Below are 20,929 nucleotides of genomic sequence, written 5' to 3'. Positions count from 1 at the left end.
AGGCGAGCAGGCTGTTGATTACTGCAAGCAGCAGGTTAGAGTGGTCCGTGGAATTGACTGAAGATTATGCGTTTTACAACTACATGAATGTACTATTGCTGTGTGATTTATTACTACTACTGAAAGATACCAATAGCAATTAGATTTTTAAATCTTAATAAAAAATGAGTAACAGTAGGGTGGACATTAGATAAGGCTGCACTTTTTGCAGCGACCTCGTATAGAAAACTGTTTCACGCGTATATAAAACAGGTCCGCGGCTCCTAATACGTCGGTTCCGTGTTGGGCTCGTAGCTGAAAACTAGCTTTACTTTGTTGTCTGGGTCAACTTTGCTAGCAAGAGACAGAGAGAGACTTTGAAAGGCTGCTCCAACGGAATTTATTGTTTCGGAGAAAAACACGAACACAGTGTACAGTCGAGTCTTAATAGCTTACTTAAAACTGGACTACACTGCCCATGAGGCTACATTCTTTAGGGCGATGCCTGTAACACTCTGCCTATTGCCTTCATATTAATTTTTTTTTTTTTGAGGTTTCATAAGCTTCAGTCATTTTAATGATTATAGGATTTTTTTTGTTTTGTTTTAATACAATGAAGCTAGCGTTGACTGTACAGCCACCAAGATGTTTTCGCCTCAGTTGAGGACTAATAAAAAAAAATTTTTAAAAAAATCATCATGTACAAAACTCTACTTCAGACACTGACGTCTAAATGCAAGAAAAAGCACTTGTTGTAGCCTGCATGTTAATGTTTAAACACCCCAAATGGCAAATCCTACACAATGTGTGGTAGCTTGATTAGTTTAAAACTCTAAATAAAGCCAAAGACTTGAACACATCTCACGCACAATGACTAAACTGTACACATGTGCATGGTTTTAAATGTAGCAATCTGGGAAAGAGTAATATTTATATGCTGTGCTTAAAGGCTACCCTGAAATAATCTGAATTTAGAGTTGGTTTTTTAATGTCACTATATAAATTTTGCCAATGCTGACCAACTATAACTGAAAAAAACAAAACAACAACAAAAAACACCAGAGGTGTGGAGTAAGAGTGTTCTACAAACTTTTGTTCTCTGTCCCTATAAAAGCCCCATCTCTGGCTTATGAAAGCATCTCGACCGGCCATTCATTGGGCTGTCAAAAGTACCAATAAACCAAAACAAACAAACAAAAAAAAAAAAAACAGCTGATCTATGAGCAGTTTAGACCCACTCCATCATTCCAGTCGTTTAATTCCACAGTAATATCAAAAACGCTACTTAAATGAGCTTTTCTGTGAGACCGATTAATCATGATGTTCAAAACATTCACATTACTCCTTTATCCATATGCGTGTGCACCCTTGGGTAGATGATTACACAATGAATTTCCTTTCAGATTCAAACTGAAGATGAGGTTTCATTTCATCCCAAGATGCATGATTTTCCTGTAAGGTCCCGGTCCGCCCCACAGCCCCCTAAGAAGCCCATGCCAATAGAGGTGAGGCATCACATCTGCTTTCATGTGGTACATTAATTGCCTCTCCTTGGCTTGGTTGAAGGGGAACGTTTCCAGCGGTTGTCCGTTGTAGTCGAACTCTGCCAGGATTACTGTGTTGTAGCTTGTGACCAAGGGACATGTGAAGTATACCAATCATACTTCTTATCTGGTTTTTCTTTTTTCAATATTTTGCTGATAGTTCGGCTCAAGACGGCAGACTGTGCCGTGACAGCTGCTCCGGTTTTGGATGTGGGAAGGTTGGTGCAGTCTCCGATCCCAAACACGTTTGGATACTTGGTATGTTGGAGAGTTTCTTTGTTCAGATCCAACCAGCCGATCTCGTCGGCCAGCGGACTGCCTTTAATCACCGAGCTGGGTCCCATTGGCGGTGTAACATGAAGCATTTCATACTCGATAACTTTGGTTTCCCCTGGTTTGCCAAGATTTTCAAACACAGCTTCTTGCTTATTTGCGCGCACTTCAATCAGGTTGTGCCTCAGGTTAATCTGTAGGTCACGCTTTTTCACAATCTCCCACAGTGAGTCAGCGTATTTCTTTACCCCAAAGATCACAGGCAATGATGTGTTATAGATCACATTGGCTTTTGCTCTTTTGCCCGTCTTCCTGAGGTAGGCGTCTGACAGGTACATGATCTTTTGTGGCGCTCCAGCACATTTCACAGGAGTATTTGGGAAAGTGAACACAGCATTGCCCTCTTTGAAATCCTGCAATGCTTTCCACGTCTTCTCCACAGTTTGGACAGAGTAGTTAGAGCCAATTTTTGGGTGCTCAAACCCCTCTGGGAGTCCTTTGATCTTCTCATAATGGAGCTCTAAACCAAGCGCCACAATCAAATATTCATATGAGATTTCAGTCCCGTCATCTGTGCGTACAGTATTTGTCTCTGGGTTAATTTCCTGAACCTTAGATTTCACCCATTTCACTCCAGATGGCATAAGACTCGCAGTGGGACGGCTTGAGGACGCTACAGTCTTTGCACCAGCACCAACCAGGGTCCATATTGGCTGATAGTAGTGGATCTCGCTGGGCTCCACCACAGCTACATTCTCTGCTCCCACCAGCCTCTTCATCCGGGAGCTCATTGCGATACCGCCAGTTCGTCCTCCCAGCACAAGCAATTTGTAATGCTGTTTGGCAGAGGCAGGGCTGCTTGTGTGAAACTGAGAGATAGCAATGCCCCTCGGGTGGCACTGCTTGAGATGACGCAGTGCATCCATCCTGTGTCTCAGCAGGAGCGCTGTCAACCTCGCGTGTTAATGTCCGTTTAGGCGGAATGCTCTTAGCCTTCATATTAATTAATTTTTGAACAATAATTTAAAAAAAATATTTCGTCACGTCATTATGCGGGCTGCAAGTAGAGGTGACATGGACCATGAGATTGAGGCACAGGCATTAGAGCCTCTTAATGCGCGTTTTGTTTGGATTTCCACCAGCGTGGAATTACCAAAAAAAGATGGGACAGCCTAGCATATGAAACAGGAAAAGACCGCCGTGTAATCCCTTTATTTCAACAAAGTAACTGCATTCTAAATACCACCTTTTTAAACGGTAACTGTAACGGAATACAATTACTGATATTTTGTATTTTAAATATGTTACGCCGGTACATGTATTCCGTTATTCCCCAACACTGGTAACAATACAAAAAACGATTCCAAAACATGAGAGAGCCTAGAACTGATTCTGGATAGCAGACGATCTAGCGAGGAGGAGGAGTCAGCACTGGTATAAATATCGACTCAGTCCAGATCGGTAACAGCATATCCAACACCACCACACTAAGCACTGGAGCTCCTCAGGGCTGTGTGCTCAGCCTCTGTTGACTCGTGACTGTGCAGCAATGCACAGTTCAAACCATATCATCAAGTTTGCCGATAACATGATTGCAAAAGCGATGAGTTAGCGTACAGAGACGAGGTGCAACAGCTAACAGACTGCTGTAGAGTCAACAAGGTGTCTCTGAAAGTGGACAAAACAAAAGAGATGATTGTCGAATTCAGGAGAGCATGGAGAGATCACTGTCCATTTAACATTGATGGAGCCTCTGTGGAGGTTGTCAAGAGCACCAAATTCCTTGGTGTTCACCTGGCAGAGAACCTCTCCTGGTTCCTCAACACCAGCTCCATAACCAAGAAGGCCCAGCAGCGCTTCTACTTCCTGCGGAAGCTGAGGAAAGCCCATCTCCCACCATCCATTCTCACCACCTTATACAGGTGGACTATCGAGAGTGTCCTGAGCAGCTGCATCACTGTCTGGTATGGTAACTGCACCATATCGGATTGCGATACCCTGCAACGGATAGTAAGAACTGCCTATTGTGCCCACCTATCGTACCCGCTGCATCTGCAAAGCCACCAGCATTGTGGAGGATCCCATGCACCTCTCACACAAACTTTTTACCATGCTGCCTTCTGACAAGAGGTACCGAAGCATTCGGCACTGCAAGACTGCACAACAGTTTCTTATCCCAAGATGTCAGACTCCTGAACACTCAAGACTGAAGAAGTTTATTGTCATTTCGTATGGTGTTATCCAGCCTGAAACGAAATACTGTTTCTCACCAGCCTCTACAGTGCAATAAACAATACAGTCTAAAAAGAATAAGTTTAAAAAGAGCAGTAAAAAGGCAGTAATGAATTGCAACAATAGTTATGGATAAATAACATAAAATCTAAGTTCTAAAACAAACTCAAGTCACATTCATTCGGGTAGACAGCAGCAGTCCTTTCACAGAAGGGGATGGTTAAATTAGGTAGTGTATGCATCTGGGGAGTGTATTGTATGTGTGTATGTGTGTGTGTAGGTAGGGGGCATTACAGTCCGTTTGTGGACCTCACAGTGTAGCTGTGTGAATAGCTGTGTGGGTGGGGATGGGTCACAGTCTGTTTATCAGTCTCACGGCTTGTGCAAAGAACCCTTCCAGCATCCTGGTGGTTCTGCAGCTGATGCTCCTGTACCTCTTGCCAGATGGCAGAAGGGAGAACAGGTCATGCGAGCGGTGGTGGGGGTCTCTGATGATGTAGATAGCTCTGCATATGCAGCGCTGTGTGTAGAGAGATGCGATGGGGGGGGCAATCTTCTTAACAATCCTACTGAGTTGACGCTTCTCATAGGACTTGCAGCTGCCAAACCAAGATGTAAAACTTTGTGTCAGGATATTTTCGATGATGCCTCTGTAAAAAGTTGTGAGGTGAAGTGTGGAGAGTGCTGCTTTTCTGAGTCTCCTTAGGGAGTGGAGACTTTTGTGCTTTTTGACAACTGGTGTGGTGTTAATGGAGAAGGACAGGTCATCAGCAAAGTGTACACTCAGGAACTTAACACTGCTGACCCTCTCCACAGCAGTACCATCTATGGTGAGGTCAGTGTGGTGATCTCTGCCAGCCTTCCTGAAATCGATCACCATCTCTTTTGTTTTGTCCACATTGATGGAGAGATTGTGGGGTCTACACCACACTTCAAGCTGCTCCACTTCCATTCTATAGGCAGACTCGTCGTTGTCAGTGATGAGACCAACCACAGTTGTGTCAGGACACACCCCTGAGGAGAGCCTCTGCTCTCTAAGATGGTCTTTGATGTGTGGCTGCCCACCTTGACTGTCTATTGCCGCTTTGTCAGGAAGCTGAAAACCCAGTTGCAGGTTGCCGGGTTCACGCCGAATACCATCAGCTTGTCCACCAACTGCTGTGGAATGATCGTGTTAAAAGCTGAGCTAAAGTTGATGAAAAGGACTCTGGCTGGACTGACACACACACACCTTCATACATCAAGTTACCTTTTGCACAATGGTCAGTGTTTTTGCACAACCAGCTGTCACTGTTGCACTTTTCTATTGCATTGTTGTGTCTGCACTGTCTTGTGTCTGTATCATTCTGTTCTGTCTGGTGTTGCACTGTTTTTGTTTTGTTGTTTCTGCAGTTTTATGCAATTTTGCATGCTTTGTTTTGTTTTTTTACAGCACATTGTGTTCTGCGTCGTGATCGGCTGTAGACCATTGTCAATCAATCTCTTCCGTGCCGTGTCTCCTGTACAGTGGAGAATGTGTTGAGCTTGTCAAATTTATCTTGATCTTCGATCACTACAGTGTGACTCTGAAGTGTACTGTATGTTTGTAAGTTTTCTCCCCAACAAAGACAACAATGTCGACAAAGCATTTTGCACCGTTAAAGGCACCTGCTGTAGCACCCAAAAGGCAGAGGAAGATGCTAACCATAGCCCACAAAGTTGGACTTCTGGACATGCTAACGGAAGGTAGAAGTTACTGTATTTTTCAGATTATAAGGTACATTAAGCGAAACAAAACAGTCAGATAAGTCAGACTTTACTCAACTCATTCTTCTTGCTTCCTCCACTTCTGTACCATTGATTCATTAATGTTGAATTCTCTGGCAGCTGCTCTATTCCCATGTTGTGGACCTGAAAACAGGGTTTCATCTTTGGTTTCATTCCATAATACTGGACTTATTTTTCTACGAAGGTTTGAATTTTGAGAGTGTTTAACAAGAGAGAAAAGTGTGAAAATGTTCGTGCCTGTCTGAGAAAAGTCTATAAAGTGTGTAGTGAGGGGTTTTACAGCCTTAAAGCATCTATAATAATTGTAAAAAATAAAGTTGGCTACTTCGCGGATTTCACTTATCGCGGGTTAGTTTTAGAACATAACTCACGATAACTACAGTCCGGCTTAATAAGACACAGTCAAGACCCCCAACTGTTGAGTAGATAGACACTTGTATCAGACAAGATTGGGATAGCATTCCTTCTATTATTATACAGGTTGAAGGGCCACTGCACACTGACCATACAAACACCAACAGAAGCCCATTTGTTCGTTTTCATTATCAACACTGGATTGTCCAATCAAATCTCCTAACGCAACCGGGCCCTCCCCTACCTTCCCTCTGGACTCAAGTGGTTGGCAATATGGACAAATAAAAGCACAAAGGTGCAGCAAAAAGCTAAAAGGAAAGAAAGAACCTAGAAATGATGCAGCAAAATGTGTCAAATTAATTGACATGCTAGCTGCCTTGGCTGCTTCACAGTCAACAGTAGTACCAGCAGCAACTTGTAAGTTCGGGCAGTTACAGAAGGCTCCTGTTAGTAGCATTAGCTTTGAAAAACTGCAGGAGGAGGGACAACAGCCCCCAAAACAGAGTGGCTAGGCAGAAATGGAGGAAATTGTAATTTATATGGTAAGAAGATAGATGGAGGAAAATAATTTGAAATAATTAGAAATTAAACCAAAAATGCCAGGGCCGATTTTTAGTCTTATATACAGCGGTAAAGTGGCCCTTTCCCAATTTTTTTTTAAGACATGTTTCTGCCATTACATTCAGAATAAGCTAATATTTCTCTTAAAATTGTATTTTTGGGGGGCGTTCACTTCAAATATTTGGTGTGTTTTCAGTGTTCTATTAATCTCCTAGGACCTGGCGTCCACATATGTGGACATCACTTTTTGGGTTGTCTAGACCAAAATACTAAATTTTGCTCTACAAGGGCCTGATATCCACTTACGAGGACAGTATACTGCCACTGCTCTATCGAAATTTAAACCGAATGTGCTCATATGTGGATCTCATTTTTCTCAGAAACAAAAATCAGGTAAAAAATAAAAATCAGGCAATTCTTTGTTGTTACATTCATCAGGTCCCAATCAGCCCAAATAGCAAAGAGAAATATAAATGCACGCCATGAAAGAGTTCATGTCTTAGGAGGTTACGTTTTGGAAATCATTACATTCTTTTTTTTTCTTTTTAATGTACAGTACATTTGACATAAATAGACTTCCTGGCCGCTCCCTTAGAAATAGGGTGAGAAGTTCAGCCATCCAGGAGGGGCTCAGAGTAGAGCCACTGCTCCTCCACATTAAAAGGAGCCAGCTGAGGTGGTTCGGGCATCTGACAAGGATAAGATAAGATAAGATAAGATAAGATAAGATAAGATAAGATAAGATAAGATAAGATAACCTTTATTAGTCCCACACGTGGGAAATTTGTTTTGTCACAGCAGGAAGTGGACAGTGCAAAAGTTATGAGGCAAAAATTAGAATACAATAAGAATAAATACAGTACACAACTGTACAGAATAGAATAAAATAAAATACTATATACAGTAGAATAAAATAAAATAAATATACAATAAGATAAAAATAGAATACAAATACAAATACTATATACAACTGAGTAAAAATACAACGATGACAGAAAGGATTATTGCACTTAGTATTATTGCATATGTATGGATGTGTGTGCTTGATCAGTTAAAGTCTTTATTATGGAGTCTGACAGCAGTGGGGAGGAAAGACCTGCGAAATCTCTCCGTCCCACACCGTGGGTGCCGCAGTCTCCCACTGAAGGAGCTGCTCAGTGCTGTCACAGTCTGCTGCATGGGGTGGGAGATGTTGTCCATCAGGGATGACAGCTTAGCCGCCGTTCTCCTGTCACTCACCACCTCCACTGGGTCCAGAGGGCATCCTAGAACAGAGCTGGCCCTTCGGATCACCCTGTTCAGTCTCTTCCTGTCCCCAGCAGAGATGCTGCCGCCCCAGCAGACCACGCCATAAAAGATAGCAGAAGCCACAACAGAGTCATAGAATTTCTTCAGGAGTGGGCCCTCCACTCCAAACGACCTGAGTCTCCGCAGCAGGTACAGCCTGCTCTGCCCTTTCCTGTAGAGGGCGTCTGAGTTATGAGTCCAGTCCAGTCTATTGTTCAGATGATGCTTCCTGGGTGCCTCCTGGGTGAGGTGTTCTGGGTATGTCCCACCGGCAGACCCAGGACACACTGAAGAGATTATATCTCTCGGCTGGCCTGGGAATGCCTTGGTGTTCCCCAGGACAAGCTGGAGGAGGTGGCTGGGAGAGGGAGGTCTGGGCTTCTCTGCATAGGCTGCTCCCCCTGTGACCCGGCCCTGGATAAGCGGAAGAAGATGGATGGACGGATTTGACATAGCCCAACAGGGTTCCAACTTTTTGTAAGTGCAGTCATAAATCTGTCCCCATGAGTTTAAGGACACAGGATGTCATGTGCTGTAAACCTTGTGAACCAAATGTGTAAGTTGCTATATTGGGCTATATAAATAAAACTGACAAATGTGGAATGCTTGAGTAAATTTCCTCAGCTACATTACACCAGTAAAAGAAATCATTGATCATTAACGCGACATGTTTTTAAGTCTGATTTCCAGAGGAAGCAAGGTCAGTTATATTTCATTTAAATAGGCTGACTGTGTAGCTACAAATCTAAAAGCAGAGACACCTTAATGGCAAATAGGAAACTATAAAAAAGCGCTATAATGTTCTATTAGTAAAAGACATATTTGCTGAGCCCACAGTCATCAAGAGAGACCGGAGCATGAAAAAGGAACCTTGAATTTCTCTGGAAAATCTTACGTTTCTATCAAAGACACAGTGCTAGTTTTCACTTTTGACTGCACACCCAGGGTCTGTCATTTATCAGCCTCTTGTAGTGCTTCATCAGCTCAAAATGCTCTCACTAGGATCTCAATTACTGTGACGCAACTGTGCTCTATAAACAAACCATTGTGTGCTGCTTAGGAGCAAAATACAGTTTATATTGCCACAAATAGATTCAGTAACTACCGTGCAATCTGAATCTGATGATGTTTAAGAGAAGCACAGAGCTCTGCAGTTATGTAAAAACATGAGGCAAGCAGGGGTCTGAGATGAAAGGTTGAGGAAAGGAAAACATAGCGCTAGATTTGGGATGAACTAGTGTTCATCCCAGATATGTCAGTTTTCCACTCGGAGTGAGCTATCAATAGACCTCGCTTTGGGAAACTCTGATTCCATTATAAGCTTGTTTTTCTGTTTTGTCTCCATGACAATTGGCCTTCAAAGAGAAAGCTGAAGAACACTAATTTCCAAAAATATACACAGCAAGCCTCATTTCCTGAAGACTGTCCCTCATCTCAGTCTCAGGATCTTCCTTTTGTAAAGAACCATCACCAAGATTTCAGAAACACTGAACCTCCCCACTGATATCAACCACCAAGCATTTTTACTCTAATTAGATTTCATATACTAAAGTAAGAATATATTTTTACTTATTAAATGAAGTTTACCACCAATTGTTCTGTTATTTATTGTCTAAATTAATCAGCTGCCACCTGTGTCTTAAAATAAAGCTATAACCTTAAACCAGAACAATGAAGCTGTGGCTCAATAGTGACCCAAGACTCACTTTGATAACTGATTCATTTTACTGTGAAATCAAACATGTTTTTTATGTCTCCATATTATTGTGAATGTGGTGCAGTGCAAAGGCATTACATCAAAGTTGGTGGTTTTCCATCTTCATTCAACTTTTACCAAGTTTTCCTGTCTATTGTGGCTGCTTTTAACACAGCATTGCAACTAGTATTTGTATTTGTATTTCTGAATTACTTTAACTACTAGAAGACTTTGGTTTTAGAACTGAGCCAGGTAACATGAAGCCTATGTGGTAGTACAAAATGGAATGACTTCCAAAGTTGCCCTTTGGACTGTAAAAGTGAGTTAGGTGTAATCACACCTAAATCACCAACTTGTATTATCAGCAGGTGGAGATATATATTTAATATATTTAAAGCCACAAAGTCAGTAGTGAGCAAAAAACGTATGAAGCACATTTCAGGGCCTGTAATTGGTGGAAAAGATAAAACTAGGCGGCTAATATTTAAATACATTAAAATTTGTTTATAATGTTTTTTTTTAAATGTCATTTTTTTATTTTGGCTTGAAATCTCCAGAGATGTTCAGTCAGGTTCATGTATGGGTTCTGGCTGGGCCATTCAGGAACATTCACAGAGTGGTCCCAAAGCCACTCCTGTGTTCTCTTGCCTGTGTGTTTAGGGCAGAGGTTGAAAACCTGCAGCTCAATAGCCGCATACATATACTATATGTATTAATTTATGCTCCCCTAGTTACATCTATCATCTGCCCATCTGTCCCCCATTACCCCCTGCTGCTCTTTTTGGTTTGGTAGGAGGAGCTAAAATTGTTCTTTTGATAGTGAAGGCTGCCTGGCTTGGGTTCATTGTCCTGTTGGAAGATAAACCTTCACCCCAGTCAGAGGTCCAGAGCACTCTGGAGCAGGTTATCATGAAGGATGTCTCTGTACATTTTGGCATTCATATTTTTCTTGATGCTGAGTAGTCTCCAAGTTTCTATTGCTGAAAAGTCCCTACAGCATGATGCTGCCACCACCGTGCTTCACTGTAGGGATGGTATTGGACAGGTGATGAGCAGTGCCTGAGTTTCCTCCAGACTTGACGTTTGGTATTCAGGCCAGAGACCTCAAACTGGCCACTCTACCATACAGGCCTCATTGGTTGAGTTCTGAAGAAATAGTTGTGCTCCTGAAAGGACAGTGCCATGTCGGAGTGACCATCGGATTCTTGGTCATTTCCCTGACTAAGGCCCTTCTACTACTCTGGGAAGAGTCCTGGTGGTTCCAAACTTCTTCCATTTATGATGATAGAGGACACTGTTCATTAGGAACTTCAATGGGTTTTTTTTTTTTAACTTTGTCATTATTTGTTAATTATGTGTTAATTTAATCTATTTTGGCATATGACTGTAACATGTGAAGTCCTGTGAATACTTTCCAGATGTACTATATTCAACATCTAATGATCAAGTACAGCGGTCCCCAACCGCCGGGCCAGAGTTGAGGCCTGGGTGTGAAATTTATGGTTTTCAGGGTTTTTATAGGATTTTATCGTTATTTTTTTTAAATCATTTTTATCATTAACTTGGTTTCCCTGGGTATTTTCCCGTGTGTTATGAATAAATTTTCTTTCTTTTTTTTTGGTACCGGTACTGTTTTTATTTTGTTGTATTTATCCGCGACACCTTAAAGGCCAGTCCGTGAAAATATTGTCGGACATAAACCGGTCTGTGGCGCAAAAAAGGTTGGGGACTGGTGGTTTAAAATACATAAATAACCAAAAACAAATGCATAATGTTGATGTCCTTAACAGTAACTAGAATCTTAGAGTTGCAGAACTACTGCTCTATGTTACACAATGTTCCCACTGAGGTACCTCATTGTTACAGTGGCATTTTCAGTTATTTCATGTGTTTGTTTCATTCATATCACATTGTAAATGGTGAGAGCAGGAGTATGTGAGGGGTGTCAGGCTTGTACAATATAGAAATTGAAGGGGTGAGTCTGTTGTGGCAGCCCAGGGAGGAAACAATGGCCGGCTTCATGAGTTCAGAGTACAGCTGGTTAACATTCCCAACTAGCGTTACTACACTGCAGATTGAGGCTCCAAATGTGTGCTACAGCTTGGCACATTTAGCATGGCTGCTTTGCTAATAAATAATGCAAGCAAAATAATACTGGATAAATGTAAAAGGAGTGATGAATAAATGCTATCACAGTAAATTTATTAGTGATTATCGTGATTTATTGGGGATTCGAAATCGATGCTAGTTTGTCGTAGCCCTTTCTCTGCGTGTGTGAAGCAAAAACACTGTGTTATACTGCCATCCGCTCATCTCTTCATTAGAATGCAGCACCAGTCTGCAGCTGCACACAGCAGAGAGAGAAGAATGATGAAACCAGAGCTAAAAATAGCTGCCTCCCAGGATCCCCCTCTTATGGCACTGTAAACACTCAGAGAGCCAGCGACAGGCAGTGACTGGCAGCATGTGTGTGTGCGTGCATGTGTGTGTACATGTATACATGGATAAGGATCCTGTGTGTGTTGGACATACTGCAGTCCTCGCCCTCCCCTCCCCCTTCATAAACTGGTGTTTAGATTGGCAAGCATTCATCATTGAGCCGCTGTACAATTAGAACCATCTGTGGGATTTTTACTTGAACAAGCCGAGGGAGCGTTAGTGCCTTACAGCTCTACAGAAGAAACAGTCACCTTGATAAAGCTTAGAGACACGTTCCCATTAAGAAAGGGCAAATTCCAATTGGGCAAAACCTGACATTATCCAAGCAAAGTTGTGGCCTTAGTTTGTAGTCCACATGTCAACTGCTGGTTTCTCTGAACTATTATAGCAGTGAATGAACAACCCAGGTTATTATAAAAATGCTTATTGTTATTATGGAATGAAATTAAGGATTAAAAACCATTTAATTCACTGTTTTTTTGACCAGTAACATTGTTTAATCGTTCCCTAAATTAGTCAAAACAAGAAGTCAAAAGCACACCACCTATGTGGATAAGAAACCAAGTCACAGCTTTGGAACCTTGCTAGAAATCTTATTCCTCATCCCAGGAATAAGTGAAAACAGTTGAAAAATCAAATTGCATGAACCTGCTTTGAAACTAAAAATTGACATGTAAAAAATAATGAGGACCACTGCATTAAATGGAATCTGGGTCACTTTTCTTAAATCTCAAGACTCTGAAGATTCAGGGAACATCTTATGATTGATCTTTGAAGCGATCTGAGTATGAGTAGTTAACTGACTTTAACTATGGTTTCTAGAAATGAAAGCATTGGTTTCTCTCCAGGACAGTCACACACTGCATCTGTTCATGGCAACAGACAGCATTTAGTCTTTGTTTAAAGAGGCAGTCAGCCTTATCAGAGGAACAGGTTGTCCACTTTTTACACACTATATGCAAACAGTGTCAGATTCTGCACACATGCCACAGTAAGGTTAGCTTCCTGCTGATCTCCAAGTCAATTAGGCACCATCATAAAAATAAGATGCAAACCTCCTGCTTACTTCACACGTTTCGCAAATTTACAAATGAATATGCTTTACTCTGTAAAACAATTGGTGTGACGCAGTAAATACATCTCTATATACTTCTGTTTCCCGCAGATTGAATTGAGTAGATTACATGAACAGTTCAGCCAATCTCACAGGCTCATTCAACAGCAAATCCGCATGGCTAAAGAGGACAACATGTGCACCACAGGCTGGAAACAACACAGGAACACCCCTGGAGATTTAAACAGTAGGTCTGAGCCAGATGAGGCTGTGACAACCTGATGCAAAAATAAAGAGTGCAGCTTCACCACATTCGACCCAAGAACCAAATAAATGCAAGTGTTGAGTGCTGACTTAGAGTCCTAATGCATCTGTGCAATGAAAGAAAAGAAGTGTTCAGATAGCCCATCAAAAAACTGAACTCGGTTGTTTTCTGTTCCACAATTTAGAAGCCCTGAATCAAAACCTGACTTTGTGCTGTAACTCATATGTAGATACCATATGATAACAAATATCAGATATTTAGTAAAACTAAGTACAATTTATTTAAAAAGTAAATTTAAACATGATTATCACTGACCAAAATGCTGTACTCACAGTGGACACACAGCAACAAATGAGAAAAGAGTGGGCTGGAAAGGCCGTAGAATGAAAATTTCTTTAAGGCCTACACTTCACAGCAGAGGTGGAGGGCCGCACTCTTTATGTCAAGTAGTAACTGATTAACCAAACTTGGAGCACTGACTGGAAAGGCTCTGTCACTGTGTTTGACGTATGACCTTGGGATATGTAATAAACCTTTGCCTGTGTATCTGTGACACCTGTGAGCTCACTGTAAACAAATTAGACTGGTAATATAAGATGGGGCCTGAAAAACAATCAGGAAAATATTCAACTGAATTCTAAAATTAATGTAGTAATACCAGGATGAGGATAAGTGATCTCCTCATATTTTTTAGTGGCAATCAGTAATTTTGAGTTACAAACATGTAAAATGTTAAAAAATAAATAAATAAATAAAAAGTTTCTAAAAAAAAGTCACGGACGTCTTTTTCATATCATGCAAAGAAGAATTTGTCAGTGGTTCTAGCCATTTCTTTCTTTGTCAAAGCAAAGCTGCGAGTGACAGCTGTTTCAGCGCTATGAACAGCCTTAGAGCCCAACTCAAGTGGTCGGTCTATAGAGCCATGCTATATATATGTATGTGTGTGTGTGTGTATTTGAGGAAAGTTTAACACAAGGTATATCACATATTACACACGTTTGAAACATCGTTTGAAATTCCACAAACAAATGTAGTCATCTGTTTAACCCAGTCCTTGAAGAGAAAGATTATCTCTTACTGCAGCTCCTGTCATAGACAATCCACCATGGGCAAAGTTTGACAGGCCTTACAGGGAACATAACACACTGGTCTCCAGCTCAGTTTATCTTATGTCCAATTCAGGCTGAAACTTATGCTGGACAAGAATTATGCTGCCTCCTCACTTGGTGTTTGCTAGTCAAACAACAGAAGTTATTGCATTCTTCTACACAATGAAGAGGGCTCACATCATCAATTTCCCCAAATCTAACTAGCTAATGAGAGACTAATAACTCTTTAATAACACATTAGACATGCACCACCTAAGTAGCCAGTTTAATTTATTGATTACAGCAAATCACCGACACAAGTATCAACATTGGACAGCCATGACAGAGCCCATTATGCTGTCTCTTTAACATCTGTAAGTCCAAATCCTCGTTTTGGCCGTTTTAAAGCAAAAAGTATTTGCTGGTGTGCGGAAACACACAAGAATCATTGTGGCTCCCAAACCACCCTTAAAAGCTTTGATGATGGCTTGAAGTTCATAAGGTCAGAATCTGTATATGGGACTAAATGTGTGGTTACACTACATTAGCAGCAGCCTGTCATTGAAGATAAATCTGAAATCTGAAACAGAGTCCAAAGATATATTCAAATCTCTCCTGTGCAGTCATCTGCTCTGCATCCATGTGGTTTCCTGAAAGGATTGCCACGTCATGCACAAAGATGCATTATTTTGTGCGTGTCTGTGCAATAATACAGCCTTCATGTTCTCAGATTCAGGATAGATCAGAGATCATAGAGAAACTGAGGGAGATAGGTTTCCATGGCAATACCGTTTCTTTTTTCCTTGTCCGCTGTTTGACGTCACATCAGGCTCCCTGGTAAACCTTTAACACAAGGGTGTGTGTGCACAGATGAGAGCAGAAGAGGTACTAATAGAAAAGTAGGTTACACAAGACTGCAAAGATTCATATTCATACTCTGTGAATGTAGTAGAAGCATGAGTGTCTGACCTGCTTAATAGCACTGCACGTCTTAGATACACGATCTCTCTCACGTTTTAAATGTAGCTAGCACAACAAAATAATTCTCGTTCTTATTTTCTAACACCCTCAAGTCCCTTTTTATTCATTCTCAGTTTGTACGAGAAGATCGGCTTGGGGGGTGTCTGCTTTTTTAAACTGCTGTTGCTGCAGCTTTAATGCTACACATCAATCACCTCGTGAAGGCTTTTTGGTTTTTTAAACTCAGCCTTACCCTGGTCCAACACTGGTCCCGGTCCAACACTCTGTGTGCAATTCCGCCATCTTGTGGTAACTCGTGACTCTTGTGGCTTGATCAAGCAGCAAAAAACAGCCTCTGAACATGAGATACAACCAATAAAACTTCCTGTAATTCTTAAAGAGTTAATGCAGTTCATTTTTTCAAACAACTTTAAATTAAAGCTCAGTTTGCACTTCAGCTACATGATGATTTTTTAATTCATAATCCACTATGGTGGTAAAGTTATATAAGTACTTGTATAATAAGGAAGTAAATAAACACAAGTAATCGTTTAACATATTTAAAAATATTTTGCATTAAATGTGTTAATTTTTCATATATTCATTAGATTATGGTGTTTATGCTTTTTTCATTTTTTTTCTTGTATTGTCTAATCTACATAGTGTAAATTCTTTCAATTGTTTTACACCAGGTTCTATTCTAGTGTATAAATGTGCTGTCACTGTCTATCATCAGCCTGAGCAGATAAGTGACTTACAGTGGGGCAAAAAAGTATTTAGACAGCCACCGATTGTGCAAGTTCCCCCACCTAAAATGATGACAGAGGTCAGTAATTTGCACCAGAGGTACACTTCAACTGTGAGAGACAGAATGTGAAAAAAAAATCCATGAATTCACATGGTAGGATTTGTAAAGAATTTATTCGTAAATCAGGGTGGAAAATAAGTATTTGGTCAATAACAAAAATACAACTCAATACTTTGTAACATAACCTTTGTTGGCAATAACAGAGGTCAAACGTTTACTATAGGTCTTTACCAGGTTTGCACACACAGTAGCTGGTATTTTGGCCCATTCCTCCATGCAGATCTTCTCGAGAGCAGTGATGTTTTGGGGCTGTCGCCGAGCAACACGGACTTTCAACTCCTGCCACAGATTGTCTATGGGGTTGAGGTCTGGAGACTGGCTAGGCCACTCCAGGACTTTCAAATGCTTCTTACGGAGCCACTCCTTTGTTGCCCGGGCGGTGTGTTTTGGATCATTGTCATGTTGGAAGACCCAGCCTCGTCTCATCTTCAAAGTTCTCACTGATGGAAGGAGGTTTTGGCTCAAAATCTCACGATACATGGCCCCATTCATTCTGTCCTTAACACGGATCAGTCGTCCTGTCCCCTTGGCAGAAAAACAGCCCCATAGCATGATGTTTCCACCCCCATGCTTCACAGTAGGTATGGTGTTCTTGGGATGCAACTCAGTATTCTTCTTCCTCCAAACACGACGAGTTGAGTTTATACCAAAAAGTTCTACTTTGGTTTCATCTGACCACATGACATTCTCCCAATCCTCTGCTGTATCATCCATGTGCTCTCTGGCAAACTTCAGACGGGCCTGGACATGCACTGGCTTCAGCAGCGGAACACGTCCGGCACTGCGGGATTTGATTCCCTGCCGTTGTAGTGTGTTACTGATGGTGACCTTTGTTACTTTGGTCCCAGCTCTCTGCAGGTCATTCACCAGGTCCCCCCGTGTGGTTCTGGGATCTTTGCTCACCGTTCTCATGATCATTTTGACCCCACGGGATGAGATCTTGCGTGGAGCCCCAGATCGAGGGAGATTATCAGTGGTCTTGTATGTCTTCCATTTTCTGATGATTGCTCCCACAGTTGATTTTTTCACACCAAGCTGCTTGCCTATTGTAGATTCACTCTTCCCAGTCTGGTGCAGGTCTACAATACTTTTCCTGGTGTCCTTCGAAAGCTCTTTGGTCTTGGCCATGGCGGAGTTTGGAGTCTGACCTTTTGAGGCTGTGGACAGGTGTCTTTTATACAGATGATGGGTTCAAACAGGTGCCATTCATACAGGTAACGAGTGGGGGACAGAAAAGCTTCTTACAGAAGACGTTACAGGTCTGTGAGAGCCAGAGATTTTCCTTGTTTGAGGTGACCAAATACTTATTTTCCACCCTAATTCATGGATAAATTCTTTACAAATCCTATCATGTGGATTCATGGATTTTTTTTTCACATTCTGTCTCTCACAGTTGAAGTGTACCTCTGGTGCAAATTACTGACCTCTGTCATCATTTTAAGTGGGGGAACTTGCACAATCGGTGGCTGACTAAATACTTTTTTGCCCCACTGTATTTAAAGACAACTTTCAAATATTCCAGCAACAGTAAGTGGCTAAAAGGTCAAGCACTAATGTAATAAAACAACATGCGAAATACATAAAAACTGCATCGCCTGCAAAGCACCATTCATCTACTACTGATCAAGATAAGGTAGAATAAGAAATTATGGAGAATAACATTTTAGGAAGGAGCTCAAATTGGGATCATTTTGCCTGAGCCTGCATAGAGCCTAAATCCATATTAAGGTCCCAGCAGGTCTGCATGAGTGCCAGGTGCATGCTGACAAGGTGTTAACAAAAGTCCATGTGTTTGCTTCAGTGGCTGCTGTGGGATGGAAACTGTGAAGTTATTGGCTGGCCGAGGGTGTCGTGGGCTCTCAGCCACATCGCAGAGACACGACCTCTCAGTAGTGGGCATCTCAGAGGACATGAGGGTGACAGGAGACCGAAAGCAAATATATCTCGTCTGTCTACAGCACAAGCCAGAAGCGATTTTAGCATCGCCTTTAATAAATTACCCTCCCCTATACAGTACATGCCACTTTTTACAGCAAGTTGGCTTATTATGTTTTCATTTCTTATACTGGGTTTTCAGAGTGTGCATATCAAATAAGTTATTTGCAATATTAAACATAGCTATTGCATTTTCAGGCTCTTTCTTGTGTTGTTGGTATGTTACTCAGTATTTCATACGACATAAACTTCCAAAGCTATGGTTCCACTGCAGAAACACACTTAATTGACACATACCGGTAAATATGAAGCTTCATTGGAAATGACAACTGCACAACTTCAAGCGACACGAGGAATCATACATTGAGTAATAGAGAACCACCTGTCCCAACCATTGTATAATAATTTAGCTCTTTTTACCCAGTTTTCATAGAGTTTCATGGGACGCATCAGGAACCAAATTAGCAAAGAGTTGAAAGTCAAGTCAACTTTATGTATATAGCACATTTAAAAGACATCAAGTGTCGGCCAAAGTGCTGAACAGAGGGATAATATAATCAAATAAAAAAGAATTAAAATAGGTAAGATAAAAAACATTGTAAGACATCCACATATATATAGACACACAGAGGCAGACTCTTATATACACTTGTTTGTAGAAATACATATGTACATGCACATATGCACATACATATACAAAAGTGTACACATTCACACACAAGCACAAATACGTGAACATAACATACGTGTATAAGTATACACATGCAAACATCATCCAGTGACATAAAAGACCAGACTAGCTAAAACTGAATAAAAGTGTCAAAGAAATTTGAAAGCCTTTGAAAATAGGTTGGTCTTCAAATTTGATTTGAAGATTTCCAAAGAGGAAGAGAATTTTATAAAAGAGGGAAGATTGTTCCAGAGTCTCGGAGCGGCAGTGGAGAAAGCCCTGTCACCTGGATATTATGTCTCATTTATAACAGTGGTGTCTGCACAAAATAAGTCCTGAATGAGGTGTATGGGGACGGAGGACTGTTATCTCACAAGTTATCCACCTCACATTCCCCACCCAGTGAGCACTGTTTTGTCTAAACTGGTGCTAAACTGTGAACTGATTGCCTTATAGTCATTTGTGAATGTTAAGTCTCAACTCCAGTGTAATTTGACAAATTTCTCTGACCACAAACATTAGTACTGCATCATTAATTGCATGTCATTTTTGTGCCCAGACATTTTGCATGAAACAGTGATGGTTCTTGTTACCACTGTATCACAGGCTTCTAACAGCAGCTTGCCAACCTTTTAAACAGCCCATTAGGAGTACTGCTGGGAAAAAACATAGTAATCAGTGATACCGCCAGAGTAGCTGTGCTCATTTTTAAAATGAACTTTTTCATTGCTATTCTTATCCCTGTTTAAGACAGCTGGATTTCTCTCCATCTACCCTGTGTTTTCTCTCCCTCCTTGACTTTTTTCATTGTTGCCATACAAGGTAACTCTTGCAGCCAGAAACTGCATTCTTTTCCCAAGATTAGCATGATTCCTCTCAGCTCCTGAGACAAATCACAGCCGTCGACTTGTAAACACCAGAGCTGGAGGAAACAGGCAGCTCGGGGGTTCTTCAGCCAAAATCTTTTAGGACTAAAGCTGTTGTAAGTGCTGTACTCTACAGAAACTACAATAAAACAGGAGTATGCACATGATCCAGATGAGTGTACCCCGTTAGCTACAACAGCTAATTCCTGCAAAATCTACAGAAAATCTCCACCTGAGTCTTCATGATCTTACCCTCAGCTGGACTGTGAAGGACTGGGATGGATTGATACCACTGAGATCTCTGTTTTTATTACAATTGTGAACATTTTAAATGCATCAATTTTCCAATACAGTTATACTTGCCTTCTGTGTTGTTGATTGTGTCGTTGATGTTTTGTGTTTATGAAATCGCCACTTTCATATTTTACAGCCAATTACATGCGTCAAGAAGGGAACATATATTCAGTTCTTGATGACGTTGTTATCTGCATATCCTTTTTTCTCTGCATTTTGTAAATAAATGCACACAGTTATTATAAATGCATTCTGCAGTTTTCTGGGTCTGTCTAGATCTAGATGTCTTATTTCTAAAAGCATTAATTTATTTATTTCTTCGCAGTTTTTTATTTTAATGTATTAATTTATTCACTGTTCTTATGTATTTATTTATTATTTTTTGTTTTATTCTTGTGCTATTGCTGCATTTTCAAGAATTTAATGCAATTGTATGACCGATAAAAGTTTACTGGGTGGTTATTCGTACACATTGTTTTGGATGTAAATAGCAGGTCTGTCTTATCCACCCATATAATTTATAGTTATACATAATAACAAAAGCTTTCTGAATCATAAAAATCTGCACTGAAATCATTCCCTGCTCCATTACAGAGAATGATTTCTGTGCAAATCACTTCTCTGACACACTAAAGCTATTCTCTCTTTATAGAGCTGTGTAGAGGACACTACTGGAACTGAAATAGAAACGGAGCCTTCACTAATAATTAAACATAAACGCTTTCTGAAAGTTTGTTGTAATGATGCAAATGGAGAAACAGACAGACCCAGACTGCTGCTCCCCACACGATCCATAA

General features: G+C 41.0%; 1 protein-coding gene across 1 annotated transcript; it reads right to left on the bottom strand.

Annotated features, from left to right (window-relative positions):
• Positions 1-1,197: 1,197 nt before the first annotated feature.
• Positions 1,198-2,780, bottom strand: LOC309691396 (sulfide:quinone oxidoreductase, mitochondrial-like). The gene is given in 2 exon segments (XM_082509007.1): positions 1,198-1,622; positions 1,625-2,780. Coding segments are annotated over 2 exon segments (1,317 nt in total). The 5' UTR covers positions 2,723-2,780; the 3' UTR covers positions 1,198-1,403.
• Positions 2,781-20,929: the final 18,149 nt, after the last annotated feature.

This window comes from Aulonocara stuartgranti (genome assembly GCF_965226115.1).
Source record: "Aulonocara stuartgranti genome assembly, chromosome: 16".
In the NCBI taxonomy this organism is placed as follows: domain Eukaryota; kingdom Metazoa; phylum Chordata; class Actinopteri; order Cichliformes; family Cichlidae; genus Aulonocara; species Aulonocara stuartgranti.
This window is presented reverse-complemented; position numbering and strand designations above follow the sequence as displayed.